Source organism: Hevea brasiliensis, chromosome 4 (genome assembly GCF_030052815.1).
Source record: "Hevea brasiliensis isolate MT/VB/25A 57/8 chromosome 4, ASM3005281v1, whole genome shotgun sequence".
NCBI lineage: Eukaryota > Viridiplantae > Streptophyta > Magnoliopsida > Malpighiales > Euphorbiaceae > Hevea > Hevea brasiliensis.
Genome location: NC_079496.1, coordinates 107,864,286 through 107,880,384, shown reverse-complemented (window position 1 = coordinate 107,880,384; position 16,099 = coordinate 107,864,286). Strand labels below are relative to the sequence as shown.

At 34.5% G+C, this 16,099-nt stretch overlaps 1 protein-coding gene across 3 annotated transcripts; it reads right to left on the bottom strand.

Moving 5' to 3' along the window:
* Window positions 1-709: 709 nt before the first annotated feature.
* Window positions 710-15,787, bottom strand: LOC110631764 (calcineurin B-like protein 10). Of its 3 annotated transcripts, XM_058145833.1 has the most exons (8): window positions 15,509-15,784; window positions 15,052-15,396; window positions 5,478-5,537; window positions 1,920-2,028; window positions 1,779-1,831; window positions 1,572-1,652; window positions 1,325-1,437; window positions 710-1,193 (listed from the first exon to the last, which is right to left on the bottom strand). In XM_058145833.1, the coding sequence occupies exons 1-8, from the start codon at window positions 15,530-15,532 to the stop codon at window positions 1,139-1,141; spliced, it is 840 nt and encodes a 279-aa protein (XP_058001816.1). In that variant the 5' UTR covers window positions 15,533-15,784; the 3' UTR covers window positions 710-1,138. The 3 variants fall into 3 exon arrangements, with proteins under 3 accessions (XP_058001816.1, XP_058001817.1, XP_058001818.1); XM_058145834.1 differs by lacking the exon at window positions 5,478-5,537 and having other exon boundaries at window positions 15,509-15,787; XM_058145835.1 differs by lacking the exon at window positions 710-1,193 and having other exon boundaries at window positions 1,324-1,464.
* Window positions 15,788-16,099: the final 312 nt, after the last annotated feature.

The following is a 16,099-nucleotide window of genomic DNA, read 5'->3' as shown; positions in this document are numbered from 1 at the left end:
AAGGATAAATCGCCAAAAAAAAAAAAATTAAACCTTCACTATTTTTATAATTTTACTCTATCTTTTTTTTTTAATAATTTTCTCTTAATATTCGGGTCTGATTTAATTCTACTATACCTTCAAAATCAGTTATTAAACTTAACAGTAATACCACGTCATCATGTGTAATAAGCATAATTAACCACTAATCATATTCCTAAGTTACCATAATAATTCCTAAATTGAAAAAAAAAAAAACAAAGGACTTCTAACCCAAAATTAATTGTGCTCCTTTAGTTCATTCTTCTTCTGCTTGTTCATGTTCACGAAAGAATGAGCTAAAGGAACAGAATTAATTTTAAATTAGAGATAGAGTCAGTAGTTAATCAGATATTATAATATGATGTTGTGTTGCTATTAAGTTTAACAATTAATTTTGACGATAGAATATCATTAAATTGGGTGCTAAAGATTGTGGTGAAATTGTTAAAAAAAAAAATATTATAAAAATGACCAAAAGTTAAGAGTTTTTTTTTTTTGGCGATTTTCCCTTCATTAAATTAGTATTTATGAAGTTTTAATATATATAAATTAAAATTTAAGTAGTACACATGTATTGTTAAACATTGGTCAACAAATTTTCAATTAAATAAGAGACATTTGGGTAAATGAATGAAGCAATCATTAGGCAACAGATATTCAATTAAATAACAGACATTAGATAAACCTGTGAATAAAAATTTAGATGCGTTTTGATTAAAATATCATCACAAAACATACGCCACTATAAACAAAACATTGAGTACGAGGGGAAGACAAATGGAGGGCATATTTAACATTAATAAATGCCAAATTTGGGGTAATAACTAAACAGTTTCATTCCAAAAAACTGTACAGCACAGGCGTTAGATTAGACCATAAAAAATGAAATCCCATAGCCTATGATTGGCAGAGATTGATCAGAATGATTTTGTCATGCTGCTGCTGCTGCTGCTGCTTCCACCACTATGGTCTTGCTTTGCAAAGACAATGACTTCCCTCTCTCCCAGTTGAATGCATGTTTCAAGCAAAACAACATGATTTATTGCGCAAAGCAGTTCTGTGTGCAACTGAATCCTCCAAACACCTTGTTTGGGAAATGCTACGAAAAGTTTCGGATTCAATCTTCAACCTCAGTGTTAAAAATAAAACTTGGAAATGCAGTGGTTATGTCCCTGGAGGATAATAATGTCAACGGTGGATTTTATATTTCAAGTAAATGAACAGGGTGCAGATGAATTCAGGGGTGAAATTGGCAGCATTGAAGGGAAGTAGGATAAAATTAAGAATTTACAAAGTCACTTACTTCAAATAAGGAAGACTCATATTCTTCAGTACAGATGGATGTTTTATCACAAAAGCTTTCCATTCATCTTTACTGATTTTACCATCCTTATCAGCATCCACTTCAACAAATGTCTTAATGAAGATTCAAGGTATTATGAGCTTGAGTGCCCAAGAAGATGGGAGAAGTAAAATAAATAAAAATAAAAATAAAAATAAAATAAAATAAAAAGAAGAAGAAGAAGAAGAAATTTTTTACTAATTCTTGCCTTTTCTATGATATCGTCAAGAAGTTCTTCCGGCAAATTAACATCAGATTCCATCAGAATGGCAATCACCATTTGCCTAACCTGAAACCATTAGAAGGCCAGCTAGTTAAAACCCTTGGTATTTGTAAACTTTGAGAACATAAACTAGCTTTGCTGATTAGTTTCTGGCAACGATTGCTTATAAACAAAAATGAATAGTGTACTCACTTCTTCTTGCTCAATAAATCCAGTTTGTCTCAAATCATACAGCCTAAATGCAACTGCAGAATATAAAAAGCACAGAGATGAAACATGACCATAATTGAATTTTAGCTGTACAAAACAAAAAGATTGTCAGTGAGCCCTTACAATCTATTTTTTCTTCCAAAGGGGCACAGGGATGGAAAACACTGAGGGCATGGACAAATTCGTCAAACTCAATCACACCATTTTTCTTTTCATCAAAAAGATCAAAAACCTTTAAAGAGAAGAAAAAACAACAAAGTAATTAGAAGCAATAATAGGAAAAAGCAGTGATCTAATGTTCGGAATCCCACCACATGGTTTGCTACAAAAACAACTAAGCCTTAGTCCCCAACTAGTTGGGATTAGCTATATGGATTCTTTTTTGCCATTCAGCTCTGTTAGATATCAGACCCACATTAATATCTAAAATTTGTAAATCCTTTGATACTACTTCCTCCAAGTCATCTTAGGCTTCTCTCTTCCCCTTCTCACACCTTCCCCTCTCACTCCTCTTACTAGTTTATTACACTTCCGCACTGGGGTATTTAATTCTTTGCGTTGTATATGACTAAACCACCTTAAATGACCCTCTCTCATTTTATCTCCAATATGTGCTACATGCAATTTTTGGCGAATGTGGTTTGCTAATAGTCTAAAATTTATTTAAGAAAAGGTACAGTTGAACCATTGTGATCTAATTAATTCCTAAGCAACAAATATTGTTTCCATTAATGGGCTCACACTCTTCAAATTTCTGTTAAATTTCAGAATAGAATTTAGCCAGTTATAGTCCTACAGCTCCATCAAAATCAAATGTGCACTTCATTTCTCTCTCACAAAATTTGAAACCAAGACTTGTACTACATTGTCACGTATAGTGGGAGAAAGTATAGGAAAAAGGGAATACATAGCTAGTTGTAGATGTAGAAAAAGGTAGCTGGAGAGCGGAAGGAAAATTAGTTACAGTTCTGGCAGGAAATTGGGTATTAAAGGGCAGTAGAGCTCCTGTATTCATCATTCTAAGATCTTAATCAATGATCCTTCTATTCTCTCTCTAAATTCTTTGTAAGAGTTCCAATCCCACACCCAAAAGTCACAAGGTTCAATGGGTTTATAAGAGTGAAGGCTAACTAAACTAATTGATTAGATCCAACATTTTAACAATGGTTGATCCAAGTTTAAGTAAGTCAATTTCAATCTTTACAAACTGTAGCCTCAACCCACTCATTCATCTATGTCCATTCAATTCAATATCAATTTAATAATATGGTATCAGAGCAGGTCAAACCCAGTTCAATTCAAATTAAAATCAAGTTTCAAGTTCAAAGTTTCTAGATGTTAACGCTACATTAAAGTCCAAGGTTTCAAGAAGAGAATTTCAAGTTTCAAGTGTGAACCAAAATGTCCCGGTTGCCACTTAAAGGGGAGTGTTAAGATTTACAATCCCACATCTAAAAGTTACAACATATTCAACGGGCTTATAAGGGTGAAAGCTAACTTAGCTAATTGATTAGATCTAATCTTTTAGTAATGGTTGGTCCAACCCCAAGTAAGCACATCTCACTCTTCACAAACTCTAGCATTGGCCTACTCATTTACCTCTACCCGTTCTCTCTCTTCTCTATTCTTCTTTTCTCTTCTAATTCTTTTCTGCAACTATAAGTTAGCATTTTTATCTATTTGGAGTTCCACATTAGAAAACTACAAGAAATTAAAAGAGAATATAAGCAAGGGGGGAGCTAAGCCAAATTGGCTTAAGCCATTTTGGTGGAGCCAACCCCAAGCTCAACAAAATCTTGACGACAATCGCCAATACTCTTCGGGTTAGAAAATTTCACACTATCCTAACATTTGGTATCAGAGCTTGTATGGGGGTGGGTTACTTTTACAATTTGGTTGTCCTGGGTTGTAATCATGGCAAGTTCAGTGGTGGTGATCCAAAAGGCAGTCAAATTGGCAAAAGTGGAAGAACAACTAAGATCTTTCTAGCTGGAAACTCGCAGCACAAGGAAGGAGATGTAGATGCTTAAGGTTGACTTCAAGAATCTGCAAATTGGAATCTGGAAAGATGTGGAAGGGTTTTAAAAAGAGGTCCAAGAGACAAGAATTCTATAAACTCCATGGAAAATTCCATGGTAGAACTTAAGTCTCTTATTTTAGGGATTAAAGGGGATCTTGGAAAAGAAATTTCCTCTGGATTGCAGCAGGAAAATGGGCAAATGACAAGGGGATCTTGCCTAGACTGGTGGAGATCTTGCCTTCTCAACATAAGGAGCAAGGGAGCTTTGGAGCTGTGAATGAATCGGTAGCATTGATAAAGTTCTCCCTAAAATTGAGTTAAATACATATGATGGAAGTGATCCTAGGGTGCGGATTGGGAAGTGTGCCAAGTACTTTGAAGTTTGTGGAGTTCCTAAGGAGAAAATGGTAGGAATTATAAGTTTGTATTTGGTTGATAGGACAGATTCTTGGTTTAACAACTGGAATAGAATAGAGAAGACCATTGTGTGGGAAGAATTTGAGGATCCCTGTGTAAGAGATTTGGAGATTTAGGGCTAGAAGCTATTCTCGAAGAATTTATGAGAATGAGACAAGAAGGTACGGTAGAGGAGTATCGAGACAATTTAGCGGACTTTAAAATCCAGATGGAGAGAGTAAAGCCTCAGTTGAGCAAGTCATATTCCATAGGGGGTCTAAAGGATGATGTTAGACTAACAGTGAGGGTGATGAGACCAGCAGCCATTGTTCATGCTTTTGAGACTGCAAGGCAACAAGAGCAGCTCACTAGCTGTAACAGGAAGCCTTATACTTTCTCCACACTAGTCACCAACTCTTTTCAGACATTTTGCAACAACTTCAAGTCCTTTCCTTCCCTACAAAACTTCTCTTGGAAGATGAATGGGAAATGTCAAGGAGGAAAAGGAAGAAAGTTAAGAAATCAAGTGATATTGTAATCTTTAAGGAACAAGAATGGGAAATTTTGAGAAGAAAAAGGAAGAAAAGTAACTCTTTGTCAATTAACTTCTCAAAAAAAAAAACTCTTTGTCAATTAAGAGTTCGTATTTTCAGCTGAAAAAAGAGTAAACACCTGAAACTTGGAACGACAGAAGCTATATTCAGGTTGCAGTCAAGAACAATTCTCAGGAATAACCAGAAGGTTACTCAAGATCTCAATCAGCGGACTTATCTGCCACTAGAAGATGCAGCCTGGGAGGACGGAGCCTTTATTCAAGCTCAATTTCCAGAATTTACACATTATTGGGGAGAGAAATGTTCTCATGGAGGAGGTATTGCCACGTATGGCAGGAGAAAGTATAGGGAAAAGGGCATATATAGCTAGTTGTAGAGGTAGAAAGTCAACAAAAAGCAGCTGGAGAATGGAGGGAAAATTAGTTAGAGTTCTGCCAGGAAATTGGGTATAAAGGGGCTGTAAAACTCCTGTATTCATCATCTATTCCCTCTGTTCTCTCTCTTCTCTTCCCTTTCTTTCTTCTTTTCTACTCTAATTCTTTTCTGCAACTGCCAGTTAGGTTTTATATCCTAACATACACAATCATAATTTAACAGATGCTAGTACAATAGACTGCCATTTCCATCATGTTGTGATCCCATCAAGAAATCAATTGAAGCGATGGTTTGCAATATTTGTTCGGGAACATGACACACAAGTCCATTCATTACCCTGTCCAGGAAGAGATTCTCGCCACAAGAAGTTTGAAACAGTGCTAATTGAAGTTCTTCCTACAAGGTGGTAAACAAGATTAAATTAGTTTAACTGTCACAATCACAGGACAAACCAAGAATAATAGTTTGAAGCATGCAACAAATATCACAGTTTGCATACACAAATTGTCAACTAAGAATTGCAATAATAGGTGCTGGGTTGCTTTCTTAAATAGCAGTGTCAAATCAGCCTTTTAACTTAACAACAGCAATAGTGCTTCAGCTGGCCAGTTGAGAAAATATTTCATTTTTGTTAAGAAATTTTAGTGCATTAACTATACCTACATTTCAGGGCAAATGACCGTACTAAGGCAACTCATAATGGAAAAATACCAGAATAGGCTAACACCAACAAAAATTACCAAGAGGGGGCGGGTTGCAGTGGCTACAGTAGCGTCTGAACAAGGGACGCTATTATGAATGGCACCCGGAATGGAGCTGAAGCTTGGACGCTAATCATATTAGCGTCCGGAATGAGCTGCAAAGACGCCGTCCCATCTGCTCCGGACGCTAATATAATTAGCGTCCCGTGTCCTCCCGAGCCTGCTGCAGTCCCCTCCCACCCAAGCCTGGCCTGCCACAAGTCCAATCTGCGCAGGGAATATTCCTGCACGCGGGACGCTATTTTTATTAGCGTCCCATGCTGATCCTCGCCCGCCCAACTGGGTTCAGAATTTTGGTGAAGGTGGGACGCTATTTTTTTTAGCGTCCCGTGTGCATGCTGATCACCATTTCTACCTCGCCTCTCTCTCCCTGCGCTCTCATTTACTGATTTCATTTCGCCCTCAAGCCCCTCGCTCTCGTTCATTCCTCGTCCATCGTCTCCCTCGCTCCTTCATTCCCTCCTCCAGTGTCTCATTTTGGTGGAGCAGCTCGGGTGGAGCAAGAAGGAGAAGAGTAAGGTGCAGGCAGTGGTAGATCACAAGGAAAGATTTTTCAGAAATTTGAAAAAAAATTATATTAAGGTATGTATTTTGACTGTTTAATAATTTTGAACATATAATATATGAAATGCTTAGGTGATAATAATGTATATTATTGTGAAAAAAATGTAATATTCTTTAAGAAATAAATTTTCGTTACAAGTTTTAACATGCAATATATACAATGCTTGAGTGTTAATGTAATTATTATGCTGAAAATAATATATATATATATTTTTTTTATGCATGCATGTTGGTATGTTTGTGAGCAAGTTGATATATATATAGTAATAGCATAATACTGATAAAATGAGTATTAGTTATTGGGAAAAATAATACAAAAAATTATATTTTTAGTGTATAATAGTAAAGAAGGTAAAGAAAAAATAATATAAATTTGTAGTAGTAAGAAAATGTTAGGAAAGAGAAAATAAAAATTATAAATGTAAATTATGTTACAAAATAAATTTTATATTAAGTCATATAATTTTTGTATCTCATAATATAATAGTTTAATAAGTTGAACAGAGAATATTAGTATAAAATAAAATAATAGTTTAAGTTTTTAAAAATTAGTAAAAGCTATAGAAGAAAGGGAAAAATTAATAGAAAATTGAGTTCATAATATATTATAGAAAATGATGTAATAAAAATAAAATATAAATTTATATAAAATATTAATAAAAATGAGAAATTAGTAATATAAAAAATTGCCAAAAAAAATAAGTAGCATTTTAATTAAAATGTAATTATTAGAAATAAAATATTAATTTAATTTATTAATTAAAATTAAAAGAATAGAAAAATTAGTAATGTAAAATGTTGTTGAAAATAATTTCTTTATTAATAGAAAATTGTGTTCATAATATATTATAGAAAAGGATGTAATAAAAATAAAATATAAATTTATATAAAATATTATTAAAAAATGAAAAATTAGTAATATAAAAAATTACAATGTAATTAATAAGTAGCATTTTAATTAAAATGTAATTAATAAAAATAAATTATAAAATTATATGATTTATATATTATGTATGAAATAAAATATAAGAAAAATAAATTGGCTAAACTCAATATAACAATTAATATGTAATTATTTAAAAAATTAATATTATTAAAATATGATTAAAAATTAAAACAAGAGTAACATAAAAATATGTCAAATCATTGCATATTTAATTAAAATATAATTAGTAGAAATAAAATATTAATTTATTTTATTAATTAAAATTAAAAAATAGAAAAATTAGTAATGTACAATGTAAAACATATTGTCAACTGCACCGTTTATGCTGATAGTTGTTACGATTTTTATTTTATCAGAAATGTCAATTCCAAGTTTTGCTACTTTATATTGGGATGGAGAAATCATTATGAATGATGAAGGCTATGAATATTATGGGGGTTCATCAACCGTCATTACTATTGGTAAACGTATGGATTTTGGTACTTTAGGAATGAAAATTGTCCGTGGAATTAATCTTAAAGGTGGACATGAATTTATATCGAAAATCTTATTCAGACAACCCATTGAAAAAAATGGCTCATTTAAATGGGATTGCATGGGTTTGACAAACGATGACGATGTGAATATTATGTTTAATTACATTGATGAAATTGGAGGTATGTCATCGATTGAATTATATATTGAAATTTTTCGACCATCTGCAAATGTTGTTGATGAAGCGGGCCCATCAAATAATTGTTACACTGAAGCACTGAAGTGTACGGATGATTTTGAATCTGCTAGCAATGATTATTGTCCTGATGATGATGAGGATGATGCGGAGTCTGATGAAGAATGGATTGATAGTGATGACTGGGACATGAATGAGGATAGTGGTAATCATAATGAGTTAGTAGTAGATTTGCCTTTTTACTATAATACTCATGTTGCAAACCCAATAATGCCGCTTGTCCTCCTCCGCCTTATAGTGAAATAGATTTTTCATTGCTAACGGTTGATCCATGGTCAACACCACAGTGTAGTTCAATGTGGGATCCATTAAAAGAGTTTGAATTAGGAATGATATTCTCATCTAGAGAGGATAGGCACCATGAGTTTTGTAATGAGGAGACAAAGAGTAGAACATATGCCATCAGGTGCAAAGACACAACGAGCAATTGTAAGTGGAGAGTGCGTGCCTCACGAGGGACAGGAAGTGATATATGGAACATTACGCGATATAATGGACAACATACATGTGATAATCCATCACTGTCACAAGATCATAAGCAATTGGATAGCAAATTTATATCTGATTTCATTCTCTCCATTGTACGTGAACTACCCAATGTGAAGATAGGAGCGCATAATCAAATAAAGGATAAGATTGGATATATGCCAAGTTATCGAAAGACCTGGAAGGCTAGGCACGATGCAATTATTAAGATCTTTGGTGATTGGGACGAATCTTACGGAAGGTTGCGACAATATATGCTTGCTTTGTGCAAACAGAACCCTGAAAGTATGTTCTTGATTGAAGATGATCCTTTTTTTGTTAATAATAGATTAGATCCTGCTTATCGGGTTTTCGATAGAATGTTTTGGGCATATAAACAAACAATAGAAGGATTCAAGAACTGTCGACCGGTTATATTCATAGACTCAACTTTTTTATATGGAAAGTACAAAGGATGTTTATTTTGTGCAACAACACTTGATGGTAATAACCATATTTTCCCAATTGCGTGGGCAATAGTCGACAGTGAAAATACAAGGAACTGGGATTGGTTTATGTCTTGTTTGAGGGTGTTTGTGACAGATCGTAATGGAATATGTGTTATATCAGATAGACATATTGCCATAAAAAAGGCAATGAATCAAGATTGGTGGCAGCCTCCTGATGGGCATCATCAATACTGCTTAAGACATATCATCAGCAATTACAACACAAAGTTTAAGAATACTAATATGAAAGAAGCTCTCAGAAAGGCAGGTTAGTTTTCTAAGTTGACTATTTATTGTTACTGTAATCTAAATATAAAGTTGACATGTGTATCCAACAAATAACATGGCTTTTTTATTTTTACAGCACAACAATTGGAAAAAAAAAATTTTTATGAGGCCATGAACACAATCAAGAATGAGCATCCTGATACATTTGAATGGGCTACAAAGATACCTTTGGAAAAATGGACACGTTCTCATGATGGAGGGAAACGTTATGGCTCCATGACAACTAATACTGTTGAGTCTGTTAATGGAATACTCAAAGGGATCCGTGCTTTACCCATAATCGCAATGGTAGAAAAATATTTTTCCAAAGGTGTTGATTATTTTGACACACGCCGCACGACCCTCCGTGAGCAACTGCAAATGGGCTTCAAATTTACACCAGCATGTCGTCAAATATTACTTGACAATTTAAATGAAGCAAGCTCATATAATGTCCGAATCTTTAACCGCGATTGTGGTGAATTTGAAGTTTGGAAGGGAAGATCTGAAATGAAGCATGTGGTCAAACTTGATGAAAGGCAATGCACATGCAAGAAGTTTGAAGAAATATGCATTCCATGTTCTCATGTGATTGCCGCATGCCAAGCAATGTCAATTAATTATGAGCAATACGTTTCAAATTATTACACATTGGAGCAAACACTTAAGTGCTATGAGTGGCAGTTTCATGCTCTTGGACATCCTGATGATTGGCCAATGATAATTATCCAGCTTCTTCTACGACCCAACCCAGAAAAGGTCTAAAGGACGACCAATTTCGTCAAGGAAGAAGAATGAAATGGATTGGAGTGTAAATCATTGTTCGTTATGTCATGTACAAGGACACACAAAAAAAAATTGTCACATGCGAAGGAACAACATAAGTTAATTATGTTAATATGTATCATTATTATAAATTGTTGCGGAATGTATTTATTTTTATATTTTAATTTTATGTGTAAATGTAACATGTATTATTATCAAGTACATTATCTCCCATAATGTTTGCATTATCATGTGATTCTCATATATTTATTTGTGCTCCATTTTGTTTATGTCGTAGATAATATAATGGCTCGTATAATGCGCACTCCAAAAAGGATTGTCAATCAACAACAAAGAGCAAGGGTACATAGACTAATTAAGAATTTGATTAATCTACCAATGGAAGTAACACCCTCAACTACAGGGAATGACCTACTCTGCATTGTTAAGCATATGATAAGGGTCAACGGGCTCATTCAACAAATCATATGGGAAGGAGAGCTATTAATGATAAACCTAGATATTTGGCTTTAAGGTCACTTTTAGTCAGATATCCACGACAAGGGTATACTTGACCGCGTATGGCAAAAATTAGAAGCTAATCGTACCCCATCATATTTACTGCTAATTAAGGGATTCGCAAAAGAATATGCTAGTTGGGTCGCTACGCGGACAATGTGTCGGTCAAGTGGTATAAAAATTCGTGATAGTAACAAACATACTCTGTTGAAGCCCATGTTACCTAAAATCAACTACACATTGGACAAAGACCTTTATGATGAGCTAATTAGATCATGTCCTGTGAATCAAATAGTCAGGGTGACCTAATTAGTTGTAATATTTATATGTGTTTTTCATGTATATTTATATGTTTTGATGATGTACTCAACAATATTGTACTTTTAAGTAATGTATTGACTATGTTTATTTATATAATTTAATTCCTTCATTATATGTTTTTGTTACCATTCGTGTATTTATATAAAACATATGTGCATTGTTTTACCTATCAAAAGATCCATTGAAAATGTATATTTTGTAATACTAAATAGGTATGACTACACAACAAGAAAGAAGAGATTACATTGTGCCTGGTCCAATAGATAAAGAGCTTCTTCGACTCACCACAACACCGCTCAAGGGATTTGGAATGGTACAGTTGAGCATGAAGTGGTTACATGCAGGAGGCAGGGGCTAATATTACATACTGACATTGATGACCGAATTGTTCCTCATCTTCGTGATTCTGGATTTATTAGTTTTGCTAGACTAGGGTTTTTTTTCTCTTGATTGGCACCTGATCAGTGCTTTTGTTGAGCGATGGCGACTGGAAACCCATACGTTTATGATGCCAATTGGTGAGTGCACAATCACTCTTCAGGATGTCAGCATTATTTCCGCTTGCCAAGACATGGGTCTCAGAATCGAATGTCACGGCCGATCAAGAAGTTTGTGAGACATTATTGGGAGCTAGACCACCCCGTAAATGATCCTAGGACATACACTCAAATTATCGTGGCTAGTTGATGAGTTTGGAGATATTCCACATCAAGCTGATGATTTAACCGTATTATGGCATGCAAGAGTATTCATATTACGACTCATTAGTTCGATATTTCCCGACAAGACAAACTCACGTGTCAACTTGATGTTTCTACCCCTTCTAGAAGACTTGAGGGAAGCTGGGACATACAGTTGGGGTGGAGCTTGCTTAGCCTTCCTTTATCGTGAGCTATGCCGTGTTGCTGTTACTGAAACAAAGGAGATTTCAGGACCACTATTCATTTTGCAGATCTGGGCTTGGGAGAGATTTAAAATAATCTCTCCATCAATAAGGGATCCATCAGCTCCTCATGATGCACCTCTAGGTGCTAGGTATGTCATTAAATTTATATTTTTATCCATTAAGCAATGAATAAATTGCCTTTTATTGTATTATATTTTTAATTTTCTTATCAACTAACAGGTGGAGTAGAGCTCGACAAATCACTGAAGTAACAACTCATGTACTGCCACAAATTCGGTACAACCTTGACCGGATGCGACCTGAAGATGTAATAATATGACTTAAAATAATATGTTATATTTTTCCGTACCTTTATAATCACTTCATGTTTTGCTAATATTCACTTGCAGATCACTTGGGAACCATATAGTGAGGAATTATTTGATGAGCTGCCAGACATGTGTATCCAAGGTCGTCCCAGTTGGAAGACAGTGGTGCCATTAATTTGCTTTCATATTATTGAATGGCACCAACCTGACAGAGTCATGAGGCAGTTTGGTTTGGCCCAGCCTATTCCAGCACCACCGATGCAAACAGATGAGTTGCACGATATTACTCTCCGACTCAGTGAGAGTAATTGGGCACACCACCATGCAACATATATTCATCGTTGGAATAGGCGAGAACAATATATTGTTCAAGGGCAACAAATGGGACAACCACTCCACCATCATTCTGAATATATGGAGTGGTACCGCGAGCCGGGTAGACGTTGGATCTCAATAAGTGGAGCTGCTATTGGTTGTGTGGTAATGATTAACAACATGTATTTTTTTCATTATTAAATACTTATAATAATAATTTTGTATTTTTTAACATAAAATGTAACGTTATGTATATATTTTTTATTTTTACAGGAGGACGCAATTGAGGATTGTTTGATAAAATTACAAAATCCATCAACACAAAACGTGGCAGAAGTTAAGCGTACATTAAGAAAAATGATGATTGCTCTGGAACAAGAAAGTAGGCTTTGCCAAATGCCACCTCCTCAGTCTGCACCTCAAGCAGCAACTTTTAATGATGAATTGGAAGAGGACCAACCCATCAACCAACCTGGCCCCTCACGTAGACCAGCACGACGTCAATCACGTCCTCCTCGACGTCGTCAACATCAAATGCGTCAATCCTCTCCACCTGATAATGTTATGCCCCCACCTGTCGTATTTCACCCTTTCTGCATGGCATCAGCGCCTGGTCCTATTCCCTTAGCTCCTGCACCGTCTCATCCTAGTCCATCCACAGTATTCCAACCATATTCAGAAACTATCCCCCCACATTATACTGGTTGGATGCCTACCCCATCAATACCTGGCCCATCAACACCATGGATGACATATCATTCTCATGTGCAAAGCAGAAGCACATTTGACTTCACTGAGAGTCAGCAGCCACATACACCAATGAGTAGCTTATTTGCTCCATTTGGCAGACCATCTAGCATTGGGCCATCACAATATGCTTCGAGTCAATTTGGCGGATATGGTTCAGATCAATACTATGCACTATATCAGTCTGGTGCCTTAGGCCATATTCCATCTGGTGCAGGTCTATTTGGACACCATGAACAAGGTGCTATGCATTATACTGCAGGGGGGGAATCATCAGGACAACAACAAGGGCAACCTGGCCAACCCCAAGATGCACAAGGTGATCCAGAAGAGCAGCAAGAAGGGGGACAACATCGAGTTCTTCGACCGAGACGACATATTCGAAGACCTGGTTGTGGCACATGACTAATTTAAATATTTATTTTTATTTGTATAATAATTATGAATACTTGTCTTAATTTATATCTTGCTTTAAGTCAATTGCTCGTATGACATGTTAGTAAACATTTTATATATATATTTTTAATTAATTTGAAAATAATAAAGTAATTAAAACTAATTAAGTAATTACATTTATTAATTGCTATGAAGAAAATATATTATCCATAATTATAATAAGAATAAAAATTAATATTAGTTATACTTTAATAACTTTTAATTTTTATAACTAACATAATTTTAAATTTATCAATCAAATATATTCAAATATTATACATTTATATTTTTTAATCTATAAATTAAGATATATTTTTATGATTAATAAATTTTTTTTTACAAATATATAAAATTAATTTTATGAATATAAATATTTTTTAAACCGTACAATTATATTCTATTTAGAATATATAAATTAAATTAATTTCATAAATATATAATATTAAATAAATATTACTACTACTAAAATATAAAATAAACTTTAAACAAAATCAATCAATATATTTTATAAAATATAATAAATAATTATAATTAAATGATCGATCAAAATATTATAAATTTAATATATTTACAAAATCAGTCTCGGGACGCTAATATGATTAGCGTTTTTCATGGTTGAGGACGTTTTTCATGGTTTCATGGTTGAGGACGCTAATATGATTAGCGTTTTGCCGGCGGAGAGTCTTGGACGCTAATCATATTAGCGTTTTCCATGCTTCGGGTAGCTTCGGTTGGGCGCTGTCGTGGGGACGCTATTTTGAATAGCGTCCTCACGTCCTTCGGCTTGGTTCGGGCGGCGCTGTTGTGAGGACGCTATTTTGAATAGCGTCCTGACGTAAAAACGCTATTTTGAATAGCGTTTTTACGTCAGGACGCTATTCAAAATAGCGTTTTTCTTTGGGACGTGTTAGGACGCTATTTTTATTAACGTTTTTTGGCCTTCTCACCCCTTTCCCGTAATTTTCCCAAATTCTACCCCGTTTCGGTTTATTATTTTTTAAATTGACCCTGTACGGTCAATTCCCCTACATTTCATAGGTAAGTTATGGATACAAGCAGCAAGCCCTTCACCCAACAATCAAATAACCATTTTTTACCGCCCAATACAGGCATGTAATGAAAAGTCAAATACCACAAATTAGTTTGACAATTAGCAAAAATTGCTGGCTTAGATAATTGAGTCTTAGGATTTTCTGTGTCATTTGCCTAATCCAGATCAAAATCAACTTTCTTTCCCAGATCAGCATAAATCAAAACAACATTGAAACTGCAGCAGCCAGTTAAAATAAAGGATACCCAATTAATGGAAATTACCTGCAATTTTTAAATTAAAATGAAAAAAAAAAAAAACCTTATGAATCAACCCATCGTCGATTATGGAACAACTCAACTTCTTATAGAGCTCATACAATGCCTCCACTTCATTAACGGTAAATGCAAACGAATCCATTAACAGCACCACAAAATTGAACATTTCAACACCAAAAGAAAAAAGGAAAGAAAGAAAAATGTTAAGAAAGAGAAAGTTACATGGAGACTCATTGGCAAGGCGAGCTATATCACTCAAGCGGTTAGTAGTTCTCTTAATCTGATGGCGTAACTCGAAGCAATTGGTGACAGCGAAAATCAAAACCTCAATTATGGCTGCGAATGGCAAAAGCGCAGCGCAAATTCGCTCTCCAATATTCAAAGAGCTCTGCCCAGTCCAAAAATCACCACAAAATATGCGATAAACAATAAAGCATAAAGGCAAAAACACTATAAATAAAAAATAAAAATAAAAAAAAAAAGAGAGAGAGAGAATATACAGAGGAATTTTTGGGGGAATCCATGCAGCCTGCAATTGACCATTCATGAATAGCGAATGGGTTGGGTTTAAGAAGCAAGCCAAGGTGAAAGTAGCTTAAGAAGGTGAGGTTGCGTGAATCTTGGGGGATTGCGTTAGTTGGTAGATTTGACGTAGCAAGATCGAGTACTAGGAAAATTGTAGGTGAAGAGGAGGAGGAATCTAAGACGATAGCTCTTAGCCATCTATGCCAAGTGAATTAATGATAGGAGGGGGAAAAATATAATAATAATACGAGGTGATGTCTCCTTCATGGAGAAATTTTATTCATTGTGTCTCACTACCGATTAATTAGGATTACTCTATTAAATTTTATTGTGATTTATGTTATTAATTAATTTTTATTAATCTTCATAAGTTATTAATAATTTTAATAAATATAATTTCCTTACTTTATTATTTTTTTTTTTTTCTTTAACCCTTGTGGAATTTTTTCTCTTCACCCATGTTCTTTTAAATTGTAGACTATGCTTTTGCCTTCAATTTCACGTGTAACATCATGGAAAAAAAAAGCTTTTGCATGTGTTAGTATGTTAGATAAGGAGAAAATCAA